The 22,355-nt window shown below is 46.0% G+C and overlaps 1 protein-coding gene across 1 annotated transcript in view; it reads left to right on the top strand.

Annotated features, from left to right (window-relative positions):
- The first annotated feature begins 1,551 nt into the window (after positions 1-1,551).
- The window catches only part of SLC1A2 (solute carrier family 1 member 2), a 176,179-nt gene continuing 155,375 nt past the window's right edge, over positions 1,552-22,355 (top strand). The window contains exon 1 of the mRNA XM_004607905.3: positions 1,552-2,285. Coding sequence (XP_004607962.1) covers positions 2,269-2,285 — 17 coding nt within the window. The 5' untranslated portion in view covers positions 1,552-2,268. The remainder of the gene's footprint in view (positions 2,286-22,355) is intronic.

Below are 22,355 nucleotides of genomic sequence, written 5' to 3'. Positions count from 1 at the left end.
ATACTGTGCTGAAGAACCTGTCCTCGTAGGGCCCTTAGATTTAGTGGGAAGAAAATAAAAGAAAGAAAGAAAGAAAAAAGCAGTGGAGTTACTGGTTGCCAGAGTTTAGTTTTAGAGCATTGCTTATCACCATCATTTCATGTCATTCTCTTTGCATTGCAGGTTTGGGGATGTTATTCCCATTTTGCAGATGTGTTGAAGAGAAGTTGAGGAATTCACCCCCTGGTAAAGAACTCAAGCTCTTGGATACTCGTGTGGATACAATGCCTGGCATTTAACTTCTTAGACCACGTGACCGGACTCAGTTCCCCTGGCCAGTGTCCTGGACGAGCTCAGAGATGTTTTCCCATGGAAGCAGCTGTATTCTGTCCTCTGACTGGTGGACACTACTCCGGAGACAGGAGAAAGAGGTGATGGTCAGACCAAAGGGTTGAGGTGGGGGAGGTCCTGGAGCTAGCAGGTTCCCAGCACAGGTTTGCTTTTTCTCCTTCCTCTTTCAGGCGGGTTTACAGTTTGCAGCATTTTCCAGGGAGTCGGTTTAATTTCTGAACCACGGGCAAAGGGAGGGGAAGGTGTGCGCAGGGGAAAATGGAGAGTTCTTTTGGATCCCATTTTACAGACCAGATGAGGCTTTCCCTCCTAGGTGGTCCCAGAGTGGTACAGCCAGAGGTCTCAGCCCAGTGCCAGAGAATACAATCTGCACGGATCTCATCATTATGCAAAGCCGACTGGGAGGCTTGGTCCCTTTCTTGCCCAAGCCCATCTGTCTCCTCGCGCCGCCCCCGGGCTCAGAAGCCGGGCGGGGAATCCGGCCCGAGGAGGGCTTTGGAGACCCGCCTTGTGCCACTAGCTTCTTCAGCCTCTCGGATCTTAGCTAGTCAGATCCCCCCCCCCCCCCCCAGGCCGACCTCCCTCCGCGTACACAACAACCTCAGCAACAAAACCCTCAGGCCTCCCACCCATCCCAGCATCCCGCCCGCCCCCCCAGGGAATTGCATTCACATCCATCCCTAGGAACACTTGAAGGCCAGAGATTTATTCGGGGGGCTCAAGAGGGAGGGCGCGCTCAACCAGGCTGCAGGTTTTAGCCCAATGAGCTCCAGAAGCCTGAACGTGGGAGATGGGATGGGTGAGCCACCTGTTTGTAAGGGTGAGCCGCGGGGGGCGTGTGAGTCCGAGCCAGGATGCCCGAGTCTGAGACCGAGCGCCCGGGACTCGAGGGCGGCGGGGACCGAGGGGGCATCCCAGGTTTCTGTGCCCGGGCTGGCGCCCAGCCCCGCGCGGGGTGACCCGGGGCCACGCGGGCTTGAAGGGAAACAATAGCGATTCCTTAGACACTGAGTTCCTTCCACCGGCGGCTCAGGCCTTCCCGGGCCATCGACGAAAACCTCTTTTCTCCTTTGGCTAATTTATGGCCTGAGACTGCTGCTGTCGGTGGGGGTGGGGGTCGGTGGAGCGTGTTGGAGGTGGGGGGGAGGGGAGAGGAGGGAGGGAGGGAGGGAGGGAGAGAAGGCGTCTCCAGTTGGGGGTGGGTGGGGGGCGAGGGGGCGGCGGTAAAAGGAGTCTCCCGAGGCGGCGGCGCCGGTGATGTCAGCTCTCGACGAAAATAGAGAGGGATCGCCTGCAAATCCCCAGCTCCGGCGGGGCTAAATCTCGCAATCCCTCCCGGGCAGCAGGCGCCGAGCCAGGCGGCGCAGCGGCCTCCCCCCCGCCACCACCACCACATCCCCAGAGCGCACACACCCGCGCACACTTGCACTCCCGCACACACACACACACACACACACACGCACACCCGCCTGCACGCTCCCGGGAACGCACACGCGCCGGCAACCGTCCGCGCCGCTCGCCCGGCTCGCAGGTGGCGGCGGGCGCATCCTCGGTGCGCGCCCTCCAGCAACCCGGGCCTGCGCGCACCCTCGTCCGAGGGACGCCCCCCCCCGCCACCCCCAACCACCCCTACCACCCCCACCACGAGGGCGCTGCCCAGTTTGCCACCGAGGCCGGCGTCCTCCGGGAGCGCGGGGTGCGCGCGGTGGGAAGAGCCCGGGACGCGCGGATTAGCTCGCGTAGAAGCCTCGTCCCGCGCCCGTGGAGGCGCCGCTAAAGGGCTTACCCCGGGCGGGGGGTGGGTGGAAGGGCGGGGAGAGGTTCCCCCTTTAAATACCGCGCCCGGCCACACTGCACCGCTCACCCCGGCGCCTGCTCGCTCCCTCACCCGTCGCCGCTGCCGAATTGTGCCGAAGAGGAGGGGGCGTTCCCCAGACCATGGCATCTACGGAAGGGTGAGGGGGCTTTACTCCGGATTCAAAGGGAATGGGGTAAAGGGGGGGGGAGGGTGGTGGACTAGCGGGGTGGGGACCACCCCCCCCCCCCCGCCCCATCCGCGCCCGGGACCCTGGAGAGGTCCGCGTTGCCGGGCCTCCGAGACAGTCTGGTGGTGGCAGATCGATGGCTTGGGCTGGGCTTAGGCTGGTGGGGAGGAAATCGATTTTCTCTCCCGGTGCTTGCTTCTGAGCCCTTTGAAGGACCTGAAAGACCGAGGGCTGGTTTATTTCAGTCGAATTTAGTTCAATGAAAGCGTGAAAAACGAGCGCTCCGGGGAGGGGGAAAAAAAATCCTCGGGAGGTTACTTTTGCGATTGGAATACAATAGGGACCGGGCTCGGCGCGCGCTGCACGCTGCCCCGGGGGAACAGACGCACCCCTGAGCGCCGGGGACCGCGCCGTGCCGGCCCGCCCGGGAATGAATGAGCCGGGGCTGGGGGTCGGGGCGGAGCGAGGTGCTGCGCGCGCGGCCTTGAATGTGGGATTTGCCGGGGCCGCGCGGGTCAGACGCTGCCGGGGCCCGGCGAGGGCTGCTGGTGCCCGGAGGGAGGAATCTCCGGGATCTATTCGAAGGAAGAGTGGGGAAGATGAGGCGCTGCCTGGGAAGAGACGCGGAAATAAGTGGTTTGGGTGCAGGCACTGGAATATTCAGACTCTGGTGTTTTCTCCGTACTCCGGAGGCTGCCTTTCAGAGGGAGAGCGCTCGCCGGGATGAAGAGATCGAGAGAGCGAATGAGCTGTCCGTAACCAGAGGGAAATGGAGCCGGAAGGGACAATAGGATCCCTTGTCTACTAACACGCTCAAGGAAGGGCTAGAACCCAGGTCCTTGGACTGTTCTCCCAAGTCAGCCTTCCTGGCTTGGTAGAATCTGAGCATGAAAGGACCTTTGAGGAGAACTCAGCCTTTTGCTTAATTAGCAAAACTGCTCTAGACTCTTGCTAGGGCCAAGGGCCTGGGTTTGGGGACTGGGGTGTTCTGTGGAATACAAGAATCCGGTTCTTGACAGCGTGGATGCAGTCTTGGGCACTGGCATTTCCCTGGAAAACTGACCAGCTCTGTAGGCTTTCTGGGAGTGAGTGAGTGTCTGAGTGGGAGTGGAGAGCTGGTTGCCAAATCAGAGCCCAGATTCCAACCTCCAACACAGAGGAAAGAGTCTAAAACTGGGTCCAGGAGAAGGAACTCATGCCTTCTTCTCTGTCCCCTGGAGTTCTTCCAAAGTCCTGGCATCTTAGGGCAGCTTGAGATTTCCTCTCTCTTTGCATCCTAATTGTTCAGCAGTGTAGACCTTTTCCGATCATTATTTTCTCAGGAAAGATGCTTCAGAAAGGTATCAAAAGGGTTGGACGGGGTGCAAAAACATACCTCTCAGGTTGCTTGTTAGGAACCTGCACGGCCCAATCTTACTTCTTTAAAGAGTATTAGAACAGATATAAAAGCATTTCTGCCTTCCTTGAGGGCCCATCTTAACTTATCCCTGTTTGTACAGATGAGTTTGGAAGACATCATGAAAGAGATGGATGATGGTCTTTCCAATCCTGCATCCAGTTCAGACCTTGTTTCGAAGGCCAGATAGTAAAGGGAGAGGTAAAAACTACAATAGCCCCATTCAGATTATTATCATCTTTATTCTGAATGAGAATTACCAAATGATTTAACATTAACTATAGAGTCATTTTAAAGGGCTCACATTTCATTCGCGCAGTATTTACATATTGCTCATCATTAAGATTGGCCAGAGGAACTTGTATTTAGGAGACAAAAAAAAAATGGAAAGAAAACGGAAGTGCTGGCATGCAAGTAGATAAAGATCTATGACGCATAATTGTTTCAGAATAGGAAGCTGGTGGACAGTAGCATCCTCAGAAACTCTGGTCTTCCTTTCTCCTCTTCCTTTGTGCCATCTTTTTTATTCCAGGAGCATTGACTGAGATCTTGTTGGGTAGACCTCACATGCTGGGATCTCTGGGGGAATATAAAGATATAAATAGTCAGGGAACTGGCTTTTAGAAGACGAGCGCTAGTTGGGGAACCTTGATTAGTTCATTGTTCTTATGGTTTACTGAGATTCTCATACCTCCCCTGACAGCATTGCTTAATGTGTCTTAAGTCTGGATATTCTCTAAGCATCCCCAGGCCACTGTCTTTTGTTAGCCTTTAACTTGAAACCACTTTCTGGAAATACACATTACTGAGCAGTGTGTGTGTGGGGGGGGGGATGCAAAAATAGCAATACAGTTAACTTGCTTTCAAAGTATGTGTCTTTGACCTAGAAAGAAATAGGAATATCGCCCATAGTGTTATTGCCCATTGTTACTTCCTTGATGATGTAGTTACTAGTGAGCTGTATCTGTGGAAGAAGAGTATTTTTAAGGAATTGATAGACTAGTTGACATCTTTTGCTTGTTTAGCACCCCCCTTTCGAAGCTCATTTGTACACATCATCACTTTCCATTCTCCCGCTGACTGTGAAACAGACATTGCTATGAAAATAGACTTTAAGAATGCGATAATATAAAACATAATGCCATCTTTTCAAGAGGATTCCAGGACTTGGCAGAATCTCGGAGTATTCATCAAGAAATGTCAGTTATCATTGAGAGTGTACTAGGCATATCTTGTATAGGAGTCACTGAATTTCAAAACTTTCACATCTACACCTCAAAATTTAGAAGAGTCCCACTACCAGCCCGTGCGCTTGATCTTGGCTTTGATGAAAATGCTCAAACACAATCTGATGGTCTGAGGCTTCTGGCTGTTTTGGAATTGGGATTATCAGTATCCAGTTTCTAATAAAAGTCAACAGTGGACTCCTCTGTGGTTGCCAGGTCTTAAGAAGTATTTTATTGTAAAACAAGGTCTAATTTAATAGCTAGCCATTTTTTTTGTTTGTTTTTGGAGTCCCCCCTACATGGCTAGTTTTAGGTCCGTGATCCAAATTGGAAACAGATCAGAAGTAGTTGGTGGGAGACAGGCTAGTGTCTGCTGTTTGACCGAGTTATAAGGGAGCGCCCAGAGGAGGGCACTTTAGAAATGTGTTTTGGGGGTAGGAAGAGGCCTGAGCCCCCCAGTGATCATGTTCCTAGGAGCCAGGGGGTCAGGGTGAAGGCCAAACATGAGGGCTTAGATTTCAGTGTGTCTCTGAAATCCACTAAAACAGAAAACTGCTGAGAGCCCCAAAATCCTGGCACGGGATATCTCTGCATTTATTATTTCAAGTTAACAAAAGCAAAAACTAATGAGCGGCATATCCCTCCCCCTTCTCAGGAAGGACGGTGAGGTCCTTAGAGGATGAGTGTATGGTGTGAAGTTATTGGGACGTAAGTGACATTTGGGTCCTACTGGAGTTTGCATATTGCCTGTATTGGGTTTCCCTGAGATTTTAATTTCTCATTTTCGAGAACATAGAAATCAGCCTCCTTGGGTAAAATAGATATGAGTGAGCCTCTGAGAAAGCCATTTCAGACTTCCTGAGACAGTGATTGAAAGCTTAATTTTCTTTTTTTTTTTCTTTTTGGGTCATACCCGGCAATGCTCAAGGGTAGTTACTCCTGGCTCTGCACTCAGGAATTACCCCTGGCGGTGCTCAGGGGACCATATGGGATGCTGGGAATCGAACCCGGGTTGGCTGCATGCAAGGCAAATGCCCTACCTGCTGTGTTATCACTCCAGTCCCAAAAACTTAATTTTCAAGAAACAATTTTGATATCTAAAGAATACTTGGAAGAAGTCAAAATATTAGAAACCCAAAGGTAGGTCTGTTCTGAGTTGATGACTACTTTTCTTTTTTTTTGTGCAACATGATTAGACTGTCGCCATTGGATACAGATATAAGGGAATTGTTAGACAAGAAAAGCTTTAACAAGATGGAAACAAGCAATATTTAATATCATGGGAGATGTCTTGGTCAGTGTGTCACAAATCCAATAGATACAGGGTTTGCAAAGTTTGTTCCCAGTTTTGAAACTCAGTACAGGTTAATTTAAATGACCCTTTAGTTGTATCACACACCGCCAGAATGCCTGGTTTTCCCTCTTTTAAAGGCACACTGAATTGTTTTCTCTACGGATTCTTCCCATTCAGCTTCAGTGGGACTGGCTTGTGTCTCCCGAGAGAAGGAACTGCATCTATTCTTCATTTCAGTCACCTGCTATCATGGTTTAAATCAAATAAGACATCGATGATTAAAAAATCTCTTAGACATGGTGTGTAGGAGAGCCCCTCCCAATATAAAAACATTGTGGGTTTTTTTTTTGTGTGTGTGTATTATGAAAATTTGTGGTTGAAAATCTTACAAACTCTTACCAATGCCACTGATAAATCACTATGAGTGGGGGATTGGCTCTTCCTTGCTCTTACCAGCTTGTTGCAGGGTAAGCAGGCTGTTTTCATAGAAAGGGCTTTAGAATCCAGATTACAGCAAATCTCTTTATTTATCATGATTGTGAGCTTGCTCTCTCCTCCCTCTGCCCGCCCCTCAAGGCACCCACCACCAAAACCTTGAGATGAATTAATTAAGGCATGTTTAAAAATATCTCGCTGCTCCATCTCCACGTGCTCCATCATTGATTGGAGGCAGATGGGCTGCATATTTGTTAGTAGAACAGAAAAGGACTCACATATCGTTATAAATCTGTCTGGTTGGCTTCCAAGGATGGCAGAAAAGACAATGGACTAGCAGTGTTAAAGGAGAAGGTCCTTAAACTTTGAAAGGAAAAAAAAAACCTTATTGTTTAATGCTTTGCACTTTATTTTTCAGTTTTTTTTTCTAGCATTGCTCTTTATTTAGCCTCACCTACTATTTGTGTATTTGATTTTCATTCATGGAGATAGGTATGGCTTAGAACAGAGGGGACAGCTGTCTTGAAATAGGCAGGTCAGGGGTGTGTGTGTGTGTGTGTGTGTGTGTGTGTGTGTGTGTGTGTGTGTGTCTGTCTGTCTGTCTGTCTGTCTGTCTGTCTCCCTCCCCCTCCCCCCAGTGATCTCAGCCACTGTAGCTTTGAAGTAGAGCCTCCTTGAGCAAGGGCTGTGCTCTGAAAAGAGAATGGACTCCATTGCAATAGAAGGACTGGATCTGGGTCAATCCCTCTGTCTCTTGGGTAGAGATAAAGATCTATGTTCCAGATCTGGAATAAAGGTATATTTCCCATGGACCAGAAGCATCTGTGGGCACCCCCACATGTCCCTGTATATTAGAAGCTTTGTTGATGTCACCAGGAGATCTTTATTCTGTTGTCTGCGGTCAGGAGGGCCATCTGTCACACACTCTTTAGGATCTGGCACAAGAATATCTGATCCCCACCCGTGCGCTTTTGGGCCTACAGAACTGGTGGCCCAGTGAAAGGTGGCATTGAGACTTGTTTGTGTTCATGCCCACTTCTTCTTTTTTTTTTGGGGGGGGGGGCTTTTTTTCTTTTTGGGTCACACCCTGCGGTGCACAGGGATTACTCCTGGATCATGCACTCAGGAATTAACTCCTGGCGGTGCTCAGGGGACTATAAGGGATGCTGGGAATTGAACTTGGGTCGGCCGCATGCAAGGGAAACGCCCTACTGCTGTGCTATTGCTCCAGCCCCATGCCCACTTCTTCTTGGAGTCCCCAGATATAGGCTCTTGGGTGCCCGAGATCTGGATGGCGCCCACTGGCATGACTGTTTTGACACAATGGGGATATTAAAAAAATGTTTGAACTGTTTGCTTCTATGGAAACATATTTCACCTGAAAAGCAAATGTTGATTCTAGCCTCTCAAAGACCTGGGAAATTTGATGCCAAAGGACCTGCCCTCTGTCCTGATCCCTCTGATGGAATGACCACAGTGCCACATCACTGACAGCACTCTACCTGTACTGTGGATTGACTCTCCACTCCAGGGACCACTGTTACTATCACGGCTTTAGTGGCATAGGAACTGTGGCACAGACATGTTCAAGAACTTGCTTCAGATTTCCGAGCTAGCAGGTGGCAGAGCTTGGCCTGCAGCCAGGCAGCCTGGCTCTCACTGCCTACATCCCTAACCACTGGTCTGTACTTGTTATGCTGCAGGGCCATAGCCAGCTGGACTGTGGGGTGGCTGCCTCTGAGACACGGAATGTACCTTCCAGGTTGGGCTCTATTTTTTCCTAAAACTGCTCAGCTTTTGGTCTGTTTTACCCCTTTCCTCTCAAAGCAGTCATTATTTATATTTTACTTTTTATTTTTTTTGCTTTTTGGGTCACACCTGATGATGCACAGGGCTTACTCCTGGCTTTGCACTCAGGAATTACTCCTGGTGGTGCTCAGGGGAGCATATGGGATGCTGGGAATCAAACCCAGGTCAACCACGTGCAAAGCAAAAGCCCTACCCTCATGTCAGCCATTGAGAGGAGAGTTTTGATTCTCTTCTCTCGGGGTACCATGACTTTGGTCTGAGTTGTTTTGTTTGGGTCACACCTAGCGATGCTCAGGGGTTGCTCCTGGCTCTGCACTCAGGAATCTCTCCTGGCAGTGCTCGAGGGACCATATGGGATGCTGAGGATCAAACCCTGCTTGACCACATGCAAGGTAAATGCCCTGCCCACTGTACTTATCGCTCCTGCCCCGTGGGTTCTTTTGGATGAAGGAATCTCCTATCACTGTTGGTGGTTAGGGTGCCAATAGCGCGGTCTTTTCTAGAAGCAGTGCTTTGAAACAGCACCGGTAACAACCCGTGGGTCTCCTTCTCTGAATTATGCAGCCTTTGGTCTGCACTTCGTAGATGATCACTTAGAAGGTTCTGGAACTTAGACTTTCTTTTGTCGTCTTTGGTCGGTAGCAGTTTAGAGGTGTGATTTAATTTGCCCGCTTTTGCAAAGTAACTACTAGGTATAGGGATACTACTACTAGTAGTCATTTAAGTTTTGTTTTCATTTTTGTACCATGTGCTAAAAGCAATGACTTAGCAATGCCTTTTTTTTTTTTCTTTTTGGGTCACACCCGGCAATGCACAGTGGTCACTCCTGGATCTGCACTCAGGAATTACCCCTGGCGGTGCTCAGGAGACCATATGGGATGCTGGGAATCGAACCCGGGTCAGCCGCGTGCAAGGCAAACGCCCTTCCCGCTGTGCTATCGCTTCAGCCCCAGCAATGCCTTTTAAATAGAGGAAGGAACCTTGCAGATTCTAATTTATCTTTGTTTTGTATTGTTTGGGGGCCACTCCTGGCAGTGCTAAGGGCTTCCTTCTGGCTCTGCACTAAGGGATCACTTCTGGTGAGGGACCATATGCGGTATCTGAGATCAAACCTAGGTTGGCAGCTTGTCAGGCAAGCACCCTACCCACTATCCTACTGCTCTGGCCCCTCTAATTTGTCTTTTTAAGAATGTTGTGAGCCCATCATCCAATAGGTGGCGGTAAATATCAGTGCTTTGTTCAGATTAATGGTTTGACTCCTTTGAAAATTCAGACTCCCCCTGAGTTCTTTGGGAATCTCATTTTCACAAGCATTCCATCCTTCTAAAAAAATTCTTATTAAAAAATTTATCTCCTCCCAATATATCATTTGGTGTTTGTGAAATAGTTATCATGTGCCTGAGCATTTGTAGATATCACCATTAACAAATACATTTATTTGAACTTAATCTAGATCTGTGATTATACACAACAGAATTTATATTTCATCAAATTAGTAGAGGCCACTTACTGAAAATTATGCTCATTTTGCGATAGAGAAATGAAGTGTTGAGAACATTGGCCTCTATGCTGATATTGGGTGCCTTCTATTTGTCATCTAACTCTACCATGACTATATTGTTCACTTTTAACAGTTAATTCACATTTCCTTAAGAATTCACACACCCTCCCTTCCATTTATTTTGCTCTAGTGGAGGGGGGGTCTTTAATCATTTTCATCAAAGAAGGCAAGATAGCCAAGGTTTCCTGCAAAAAGAGATTATGAAGAATTTAACAGGCAAGGCACAGCAAGGACGGTGATGATTACACAGAAGAGTTAAGTTATCCTCACTTGGAGACTTGACATTCAAAAGAAAATGCCAGGAGGAAAGAAGTTTAGGTATCTGAGAATGGAGGAGGCTGGTCAGATCCCAGTTTGCTCACTTAGAAAATTTCAAGTTGAAAGGCAACAGCAGTGCTGGAAAGGAGATAAGGTCAAAGCAAACAGATAAGGGAAAGTAGTGATTCTTTTCTGTTAGATATCAGGCAAAGTCAACTGGGCTGCACCAAATTGTATTTTTGTTTTTTTTATCTCAGTCTTGACTTTGAAGGCCCATTGTGATCTGATAAGCAGCTTTGTTAGGAAAGTGGATGGAGGTCAACATGAACAAAGCACAATTAGATAAACTCATCCCCGAGGGAGTGATATGAATGGAGATCCGCCACCTTCCCTCAGACGTGCCTTAGGGACTGCTGATCCCCGGAGAACAGATTCAGTCGTTATTGTTTATATTTAGATACAACACATGGTCTAGAAATGTGTCACAAATAAATATTTAACTAATTTCTAAAAGAATAATGAGATTAAAGGCTGAATCTGTTCTCCTAATGTTTTTCTGGGATTCAAAGTCATCAATCAATGCACATTAGTAAAATCTTCATAGAATAAAAGCCCTGGAGTTGGCTTCTTTTGATCATGATTAATTGTGGATGTTCCAAATGAAAGACTGGTTGAGATTTGTTATTAGTCGGGGGATATTCCACTTATGAATTCTTTTCAAACCCAACTGATCTGTTGGGTCTGAGGCATTGTTGCTGGTTGCTCCCGGAATATACAAATGGAGACCTGAGTGCATGGAATGTATTTAGGGGAACTGTCAATATAAATCCCATGGAAGGGGAAGGAGGCAAAGGTGGATGGAGAGAGACATGGAACCCATCATAAAACACTAAACCGCAGGAAGTGCTGGTGCAAGGATGACTCTTCAGAATGACCTAGACCTGCAGAAGGAAGTTAGGATTTTTTTCCCCCCTTTTTGGTGTTTGGGTTATACCTGGCAGTACTCGGGTCTTACTCCTGGCTCTGTACTCTCAGGGATCACTTTTGGCAGGCTCAAGGGACCATATGGAGTTCCAGGAATCAAACCTACATGCTGCCACATACAAGGCAAGCACCTTACCCACTGTTTTATTGTTCTGGTCCCAGAACAAAAGAATTTTTTTAATGGGTTCTTCAAGTAACTGTTAGATCCAGACTGTGTTCAGGCAGTGTGCATGGTCCTGGGTGATCACAGGACAAGGCCCTGATGAGGGTGTACCAGATAAATATTGTTCTCAAGGCCTTCTGGACCTGCGGTGGCGTTGAGGGGTTGAACCTCTTAGTCCTGAAGCTGGCAGCATGGCAGGGGTGGGGGAGGTAGGGGAGACACCATAACTTTCATAATAGGCTTCAGATTCCAGTGTTTGAAGTCTAGAGAGAGTCTAGGATTTAAGTCACTTGCAAGCCTTTCATGTGACTCACCCCAATTTGATCCTGCATGTGGTCTTCGGAGCACTGTCAGGAGTGATTCTTGAGCACAAGAGGCAGGAGTAAGCCCTGAGCATTGTTAGATGTGGCCCCCAAACCAAAGAAACAAATTAAAATGTTTGAGGGCTAATACAATATGTCTGTATGGCCGTTTTATGTATTTTATTTATTTATTTTGCTTTCTGGGCCACACCCAGTTCTTGGGGGACCATATAGGGTTCCCTGGGTTTGAACCCAGTTGATTGTGTTCAAGGCAAGCTCCTTGCCCATTGTGCTATCTCTCCAGCCCCTGGATGGTTACTCTGAATGGCAGGGCTTCTGCGGAAGCTATCACCGTAATAAAATACTCTGAAAGGAATGGGTGGTGCAAATAACAGAAGAGAGATGAATTCTCATAGGCACAAGGATGGGCAAAATGAGTAGTCAACACCTTCCTCAGTTTTATCTGTACAGTCTCCAAAGACAGACCACAGATGTTCCTCTTTTTACTCCAGAGGTCCCTGGGCGTCTGTTCACCCGGGCAAAATGGCGATCTGAAATAGTTACCTTGGAAGGAGAAATTAACTCCAGTTCATAGTGAAGGGCAAAGGAATAGTTGATAAATATATTGGGAACCCGAGAAGAGGTGCTTTGAGACTTCTAGAAAGAATATTGACAGACTGTTTCTATATTCTTAGCAATGCTCTTTCCCTTGGAGTCCTTTCCTGGGAAAAGGAGAATGGACAGAGAACTAACGGCCAGTTTGGAATGCCCATTAAATTCTTTCATTGGTTCAAGAAGTCAGGCTTTAGGTCACCTGTCAGCCAAAGGTGTTCTTCTGTTGACATTTCTCTGCTTTCTTTCTTTGGTAAATATTAAGATACAATCAGACATCTAAGGACACTTTTGCACCTATCTCTGCTCTTTAGACTATACTTCTGTGTGCTTTTTTTCTGTTTTCTCACATCAGTTGACTTGCTTTCTGAGATCAGAACATTATCTATGTGTTTGTCCTTTTTGTTAGCACAACAGCTTCATGACAATGGCTTAAGAGTAAAATTTTAGAAGGCAAGGCAAACCAACACTGAAATCTTTACTTGTTTAAAAGAGATTCAAATTTTTTTAGTGAGGGGAGAGGGTACACTTGGTGATGCTCAGGGCTTACTCCTGGCTTTATACCAAGAGGTTACTCTTAGTTATGCTTGGAGAGAATCAGGGTCTGCTGCATGTAAGAAAAATGCCTTAACCTCTGAGTTTCTCTCCAGCCCTCAAATTTTAATTTGGTATATAGATATAAATATTAATGTAATTATTTATTGTACTCAGCCTAACTATGGATAAAATACATTTTGTACATAGAATATGTTAATTATGGGGGCTGGAGCAATAGTACAGTGGGTAGGGCATTTGCCTTGCACGTGGCCGATCCGGGTTCGATTCCCATATGGTCCTCTGAGCAGTGCCAGGGGTGATTCCTGAGTGCAGAGCCAGGAGTAACCCCTGTGCATTGCCAGGTGTGACCCAAAAAGCAAAAAAAAAAAAAAAAAAAAAGAATATGTTAATTATCCAAATGATGGGGTAGATAGGATTCACTGTCTACTGCCAAAGATACTAACTTTTATAAGTAAATCATTTTATTTAGGAAATATGAGGGGGGAGGGTAGGGGGAGAGAGAGAGAGACAGAGACAGACAGACAGACAGACAGACAGAGTCAGAGTCAGAGACAGACAGAAGCAGGTACAGAGGGGTCCAATAAAGGGTAAGAAATAATACATGTCTAGTTGATTGGGATGCAGGCAACTTAAGAACAGAGCATGCCCAAATAAATTATTTTTGACAGAAAAATACCACTTTGCTTTTTGTTGTGTTTTGGGCCACACCTAGTAGTGCTTAGGACTTACTTATGGCTCTGTGCTCAGGGATAATTCCTGGTTGTGCTCGAGGGACCATGTGTGGTCACTGTCACTGTCATTCTGTTGCTCATCAATTTGCTCGAGCAGGCACCAGTAATGTCTCCATTTTGAGACTTATTGTTACTGTTTTTGGCATATTGAAAACGGCTCTGCCGTTTGGGTGAGATACTCTTGGTAGCTTGTTGGGCTCTCCGAGAGGGGTGGAGGAATCGAACCCAGGTCAGCCGCGTGCAGGGCAAATGCCCTACCACTGTGCTATCGCTCTAGCCCATTGAAGTAGAATTATATATATATGTATGATTCTATATATATAATTCTATATATTATATATATAGAATTTTATATGTATATATAGAAATATATATATTTTTTATATATATACATATATATAAAATCAACTGTATGTCAACCAGAGCCCAATTGATAGTCATTTAGAGTATCTCCAAGTCTTTGTTATTATAAAATGCTGAGTGGAATATGAATTGGCAGAAGGGGGTGATAAATCAGGGACACTGAAACCAGTTAGAAGATGGCAGAAATGATTTAAGTAGTAGACAGTAGTCTGAGTTAGGGTGTAGGTTTACAACTGTATGACCACTTCCCGAAGTCAGTATGTCTGTGAGCAAGTAGAGGTGTCAGGATAGGCGGTAGTTAATAAGTCTTGGCTGACTTTACAAATGGAGGTGAAAGACAGAGCAGAAAAAAAAGGAAAGCATTCAAGAGAGAGATGGTGAGTTTGATGGAGACAGAATGAATTTGCTTCAGCATTCTGGTTAGTAATTTTGTGAAGTCTATCAGGTAGCGGTGCTCTCCGAGCATCTGGGAGAATGAGAATCTGAGACTTTGAGAGGTATTTATAAGCAGAGAAGTAGAGGAGATCACCAAGACAGATCGTGAGTAGAGGAAAGAAACTGAGATGTGGGAAGACTTCTTGAGAGCTCCAGTAATTATAGACAGGCAGAGGGAACTGAAGCCGGTCCACGGGATACTGAGAAGCAGGGAGAATTATCAGGCGAGGTATTTGGAGACAGCATCTGTTGTAGAGAGGTCAGATAGCATCAACAGTTAAAAAAGGTGATTGGAGGGGGCTGGAGCAATAGCACAGCGGGTAGGGCATTTGCCTTGCATTTGGTTGACCAGGGTCTTTCCACCTTACTTTTGCATAAGTGTGGCTGGTGGAAGTATGCCAAAACCAGTCCGCTGCGCTGCGACCTTCTTTGTCCAGTATAAGAAAGTTCATGACAAACAAAGCGTGAGATAGTAATGTCTTAGGGGAAAGTGAGGCTGGGTACAGTTCCTTTTCTGTTCGGAGCTTTTGAATATATGTTTTAAGAGTGAGATGGGCTCGCTCCACTATCCCCTGCCCTTGAGGGTTATAGGGGATCCCTGTATGATGGGAAAACAAACAGGGGGATTCCCAGCATCCCATATGGTCCCCTGAGCACCACCAGGGTAATTCCTGAGTGCAAAGCCAGGAGTAGCCCCTGTGCATCGCCAGGTGTAACTCAAAAAGAAAAAAATAAAAAAGAGGTCATTGGATTGGGACCAGAGCGATAGTATCCTGGGTAGGGCATTTGCCTTGCACATGGCCGACCTGGGTTCTATTCCCAGCTTTGCAAAGGTCCCCTGAGCACTGTCATGAATAATTCCTGAGTACAGAGCCAGTAGTAACCCCTGAACATCACCAGATGTGACCCCAAAATGCCCTTCCCCCCCAAAAAAAGAAGGTCTTTGGATGAACCAATTCTAAGGTTATCCTAGATATTTTAGGCCAACAAAGTCATGACTTCTATCAACCCCCTCCAAGTAAACTCAGGGTACTACTGCCAAAAATTAATTTTTCTTCATCACCCTTGTTCTCCCTTTTCTTAGGCTCTGAATTTTCTTTGGATTACTCTTTGGACACTTACACACTATATAATCATAACTCCTAAGTACATATTTCCAACTCAGACCTTTTCCCCAAGCTCCAGACCCATATATTCTACCACCTCATTTATATCCCCATTTGTACAATGCTCAGACTTCTTGAAATGGCCCTGGCTTCACAGGAAGTCTTGATAGTATGTTTTTCCTGCAGAATCCCTTTCAAACTGCCCCTCTCAGTAAGTGACAACACCGTCCATCTAGATATTTTAAGTCAGAATTGTTGATCTATCCCTGGGTCTTTCTCTTTCATAAACCTCAGCTCGCACGCTTTCTCAATTCTCTGTCCAAAATGTGCTTTAATCTGGCCTTTTCTCTCCATCACTATTGCCATCACATCAACCCAGACAAGAGTCACCACTCTACTGGAAGTTTCCAGACTTTTCATATTCTCCCTAGTCTTAGTCACTACCATTCATTGGTTGCAATTCCCAGTAAATGCCATTCCATAAAGAGGTCTACTTTCACCACTCCAGCAAAAATAGATCATCGCTTCTTAGTCGGACCTCATTTCCTTTGTTTCCCTTCTGGCAGCAGTGACTATTTTAAAATCTTGTATTTGAGAATCTCATTGGTTTCTCTTCTCCATATAAGCATTCTCAAGTTGGCTCCTGGGTGCATTATCCTGGTGTTTTCTTTCTTTCTTTCTTTCTTTCTTTCTTTCTTTCTTTCTTTCTTTCTTTCTTTCTTTCTTTCTTTCTTTCTTTCTTTCTTTCTTTCTTTCTTTCTTTCTTTCTTTCTTTCTTTCTTTCTTTCTCTCTCTCTTTCTCTCTTTCACCCTCCCTCCCTCCCTCCCTCCCTCCCTCCCTCCCTCCCTCCCTCCCTCCCTCCTTCCTTCCTTCCTTCCTTCCTTCCTTCCTCCCTCCCTCCCTCCCTCCCTCCCTCCCTCCCTCCCTCCCTCCCTCCCTCCCTCCTTCCTTCCTTCCTTCCTTCCTTCCTCCCTCCCTCCCTCCCTCCCTCCCTCCCTCCCTCCCTCCCTCCCTCCTTCCTTCCTTCCTTCCTTCCTTCCTTCCTTCCTTCCTTCCTTCCTTCCTTCCTTCCTTCCTTCCTTCCTTCCTTCCTTCCTTCCTTCTGCTTTTTGGGTCTGCACAGGAGTTACTCTTGGCTTTGCACTCAGGAATTTCTCCTGGAGGTGCTCTGGGGACCGTATGGGATGCTGGGAATTGAACCCAGATTGGCCGCGTGCAAGACAAATGCCCTACCCACTGTACTATCACTCCAGCCCCACTTCCTCAAATCCTAAAGCTGTGTACTCAACTGAACATTTCTTCATTGAATTCTTTCATCTCAGTCGAAAAAACTGGGAAGGCTTCTCAGAAGAAAGACATTTGAGCTGGTCCTCTTCCAAGGAGTTTGTCCCCATTACACATTGTTCAAACTTCTCTAACAGCGCTTCCTTATAACAGAGTGCTAAGTGTTTCATTCTTGGTCTCCTCACTATCCTGAGATCTTTCTGAGAATCAGAACCACATTTATTTCTTGGTGTGCTGACTTTCATCATCAGAATGCTTGCTAGTGTGATGCACTTCTCCTTGGAGAGGAGATTTACAAGGGCGCAGAGGGGACAGTGGAGACCAGTTTTAAGGGGATATAAAGGCCCATGTTAAGAAATCATGTGCTTTTTTTTTCATTTTGGGACATGTCATCTTTTTTAGACTCATGGATCAATAACCAGCCTTTTGAGTATATGAGTTAATAAGGTTCAGGAAATGACATAAGCGATTAGTTGGGGAGCAGTTCATCTTGTGAAGTAAAAACATATTTCCATAGTCGGTCATATCCCAGGCTGCTGTTTGGGAGAGATTATCATCTCTCATTGCTGCTGCTATTTTGAAATGCAATGAAGTTGAATCAAATAAAACTTCAGAGCCCAGTTTCTCCCCTTTACCCCACCCCATTATGTTCCAAGAATGCCTGCTTCTTCTCAGAACTATGTCTCTCAGCTCCTTTCCGTTGTCCCTTGTGAAGGAAAGCAAGGGGAAACGAGAATGAATTTAATATTTAATATTTTGAGACAAAGGACTGATGGGTAAATTGCATCCATGAATATAGTCCCAGGATCAATAGTTCACCTGCTTGTAAAACTGATTTAGAAAAAGAAAAGTTACCATGAACTGACAATGTGGTCATCAAATTAAAGCATTTAACTAAAAAAGAAAAAAAAAACTCGGGTTGTCTTTGATTATTCCACTAAGGTTTTCTACTCTGGCTTGCTATCCTATTGTGGTAGGATGTCATTAGGATGTCATTGGTCTAGAAATAATGTCTAGCATTATGGAGGCGAGTCTTCTGGTAAATCAAGCAGTCGAGCAGTTCTGTGTTTCTTGAAGTAGAGTACGTTCCTGGCATTTTCTGGTGGCAGGGGTATATTGAGGGACATTGTCCTTTGGTGGGATGTGAGAGCATGACAACTCTGCCCAATATCTTCCTTTCAAACGGTGTGAACTACGCGTTGGATCAAAACTCTTTCCTCAGCCCATGAGAAAAAAATTCACTTAAAACCTTCTTCATCTGCTTATGGCAAATGCAAGATTCTCTTAGATGAGAGCCAAGTATTCAAAATGCTGGTTTGGAAGGGAAAACGAAACCAAACAAGGAGATAGGTGTTCTCTGGTTTCCTCTTCTATGGCAGTGCCATCGTTGTTACTTGGAAAAACCAATGACCTAGATTGTGTTTTTCACTCGGGCTATTTTTTCTTTGCCTCTGAAGTTTTTGAGGCAAGTCCATTGCAGCTCTGTAGTACGAATCTTCAGCCCTTTGAAAGACCAAACCAGTTTGTCCATCAGGGGGCACTGTGGTGCCTCGGGCAGCCAGTGGCAAGGCAAGGGTGATTTTCTTGATCTGGGAGGCAAAGAGCCTTGGCGGCAATTGCCTGTTTCCTAGGCCAGCACCAGCTGTTGCTTTGGTTTTTACAAAGGGAAGTTCTACCCCTTTGATTATTTACATTCCTGGTGACTAGTTAAATCAATGAGGGGAACCGGAGCTCTCTGCTGGCCACGGCTGTTCCTGGGCTGAGCTTGAGGGAGTTGACAGCAGTCCACATTGGTCTTTGTCCTGAGCCTGCTGACTTCTTGAGAAACATCAATAAGCCGCTTGAACAAGAGTTGCTGGTTCCAGGACTCGGGTATGTCCACCCTAATTGTATCTGGATTATTGACCCACTCTTTCAGATGAAGGGGCAACCATGGGGAAGAAGAGAAACCTTTAGAAAAGAAGAAAAAGACACTGGAGGGAGTCTTGGGGCCATAGCACAGCGGGTAGGGTGTTTGCCTTGCACGCGGCCGACCTGGGTTTGATTCCCTGCATCCCATATGGGATGGTCCCCTGAGCACCGCCAGGGAGTAATTGCTGAGTGAGACAGGAGTAACCCCTGTGCATCGCTGAATATGACCCAAAAAAGAAAAAAAAAAAACACTGGAGGGATTGACCATATGGGATGCTGGGAATCGAACCCAGGTCGGCTGTGTGCAAGGCAAACGCCCTACCTGCTGTGCTATCACTTCATCCCCGACAAGTCATTTTGAAGGGGTCGGAAAGGTCCCAGGAGAAACAAATGCAAGAATGGAAGCATGACCAAAGATTTTCTCTTATCAGAATGAGCCACCAGCCACCCAGAAGTTACGCTTGCAATCCAGCCCCATGAGAAGCAGGAAACTATGTTAGAACAGGTGTGAAAGTGTGGCATTTGGTTAATAGGGTGCCTTGGGAAGCAAGTGGCATCTGGAGTCTGGCGCTGTTGTGTGTCCATATGTTTGACTGAAGAGGACTTTCCTTTTGCCCTGAGGCTAAGCTGCCAAGATGACCACTGCTCACATTTTCAAGGAGCAGAAAATGACAACTCCACACAGTGGTGACTTGAGTTGTCAGTCTGGAAGCATTTGAAATTAATCTTTGGGGGCTGGAGGGATAGTACAATGGGTAAGGGGGTAAGGTGCTTGTCTTGCTGGTGGGGTGGCTGACCTGGGTTCAGTCCCTGACACCCGACATGGTCAGCCCCACCAGGAGTGACCCCTGAGTGCAAAGTCAGGAGTAAGCCCTGAGCACCTCTGGGTGTGACATTAAAACAAAGCAAAACATAAAAAAGAAATTAACCTTTGTTTCTCCTGTTGTAGAATCACAGGTGGGCTGTTGAAAAAAAAATGTATGAAAGCAGTAGAAGAGCTTATTGGATGTGTTTGGTACTATGAAAATTTCTGATCCTCTCTTTGAGAGACTTAGATTACTCCAGGATAAACAGGGACTGCTGGTTCCCCAGTTTCATGGGACCTCTTCCAGAACCCACACTTAAAAGAGCTTGGTTTAATGCCCTGAGATGTTGCCTTCTTAATAACAAGGGGCCTTGGATTTGCATTTTATACTGGACTCCATGCATTACATGCCCATTTCTGAAAAGAAATTAGACATATGCAGGCCTGCAGGTGATACTATTATTTATGGGGACAGTGACAAAACGCAAGAGTGGTCTTAAGACTTACCATCTTGCAGTGCATGAGAGAGTTTATACAAGGAGATACATCACCTATTAACACTCCTGGGAAACAGAGTTGTGTTGTATTTAAAGATGCGTTTCATGCTCACAAGGACCCGAGTAAAAAGTTCCGTTCCCTCAGCATATGGAACATTTTGTGTAAAGCAGTATAGCTTTAAGGAAGTTCATTGGCCTCTCTAAAACATGTTTATTTATTATAGGAACACTATCACTTACCTGATAAGGGTTTGAGAAGGATGAAGCCAGGCTGTGTGTGAGCGTGAGTGCGTGTGTGTGTGTGTGTGTGTGTGTGTGTGTGTGTGTTCATGTGTTTTTGCCATTCATTATATTGCCTGGGGCATAGACATCCTGACTTGGTGACAGTTTTTCTTATTGGAATAATATTGTATTATTTTCAACTGAATTTAAGACAGATAATCCATCAGCCTCTCGACTTTGCAAATTAGATTGCCAACACTTTAGCAGCTTACCTCCAGGCCTGTTTGCCAGTTCTCTCTCAGAGCACCCCAGGTGATAAGATTAGGACATAATTCCTGGACTTTCTGATCTTAGAAGTGGTAGAGTGTGGTGCTGTTTGCCCAGGCAAAGGCTCTATTTTTTTTTTCAAAAATGAATTATTTAATTCCTCTAAAAGAACCCAACAAATATTTATTGTACAAAAATTAAGATTAATGGATGGGAAATGAATTTTTTTATTTTGACTTTTTAAAATTTTTTAAAATTTTTTATTAGTGAATCACCGTGAGGTACGGTTAAAAACTTATAAACTTTCATGTTTGCATTTCAGTCATACAGTGATTGTTTACATCCCTCCACCAGTGCCCATTCTCCTCCACCTATGATCCCATTATCCCTTCCATTACCCCCACCCCGACCCCCACCACCCCACCCTGCCTCTGTGGCAGGGCATTCCCTTTTGTTTGCTCTCTCCTTTTGTAGTTTGCAATAGAGGTATTGAGTGGCCTTCATGTTCGGTCTATGGTCTACTTTCGGCACGCATCTTTCTACCTGGATGGGTCCTCCCAACATCCTCTACTAGGTGTTCGTTCCCTAGCAAAGGTTCTGTTTTATTAAGGTTTAATAAGTTTTTTTTCTCTTGTGTGCATTTAAATCTTAAATAATTTTCACTCACAACATTTCTAGATTAGAATGGATGATATTTTTCCTACCTTGTCTCCAATTCTCTGATACCCATTAGATGTCCCATCATTTTCTCACTGTATTTACTTGAAGTTGCTGCCAGATCTCTTGAGTTCAGCCCCACTGCAGATGCCTGAGCTCAGGGGGTCACTGACTTCTTCTTGGCCAGCTATAGATTTGAAAATTTCCCTCAGCACTTTATTTTCCTGACATTATTATAAAGGATGCAACTCAGGAACAACCGATGGGAAGAGATGTGAGGCCACGGTCTGCAGGAAGGGGCCTGGTCGCCTCCCAACATACATTTTTCTCCCAGAACCACTGTGTTCACTAGCTTAGAAGGTGCCCTGTCCATTCATAGGGGGCTTCTGGGGAGGTTTCTCTATATAGGGGTGGTAGGTTTGATCACATGGATGAAAATACCAGCTCTCTCTTCCCCGAAGGTTGGAGGGCAGGATTCCAATCCTCTCACAGTGTCTTACTCTTTCGGGTGATAACCTCCTTTCCAGAACACTCTAGGGTGGGTCCCAAGCTCTGAGTTCAGCAAAGGCACATATTGCTCTAGAGTTCGGTAGTTTGGGGAGCTGTATGCCTTCCAGGAACCAGGAACAAAGCCCCAATGGCCTTTTTTGATTGCATCACATCCTTGTGTTAAAAGTTTTTCAAGTGACCGTGTCCTAGTTCCATTTCATTTCTCTGTTCTGAGATTGTATGAAGTTAGGACATATGGTTTTGGGGGGGAAAAAAAGGACATTAAGCAGGCAAGGAGTTCAGGTTGAGATCCGTTGGCCCCAGGCGGGAGTACTCTGGAGGAGAGCCAAATCTTGGAAAGAGGGGTGAGTTAGATTAGTTGTTTTCAATGCCAGTCTTCAGATGGACTGGAGGCTGAGCCACAGAAATTTCCTGCCTGAACTTCAAAAAGTTATTGCCCCATAACACATGATTCACCTGGACTGTGTAGGGTTACTATTAGAAATGTTGAAATATAAATACTTCTCTATAAGCATATTTATTATACATAATATTTTAAATTTTACCTTAGTGTCCTCAAATATATTTCTTTTACTTTCAAGTAGCCTACAGGTATAAAAAAGATTGAAAACCACTGGCTTTTATGATCGTTGTTTCTCAAGAATGGCAGTGTG

Source organism: Sorex araneus, chromosome 6, assembly GCF_027595985.1.
Source record: "Sorex araneus isolate mSorAra2 chromosome 6, mSorAra2.pri, whole genome shotgun sequence".
Classification (NCBI taxonomy): domain Eukaryota; kingdom Metazoa; phylum Chordata; class Mammalia; order Eulipotyphla; family Soricidae; genus Sorex; species Sorex araneus.
The sequence above is the reverse complement of the archived record's forward strand: the minus strand, read 5'-3'. Positions and strand labels throughout refer to the sequence as shown.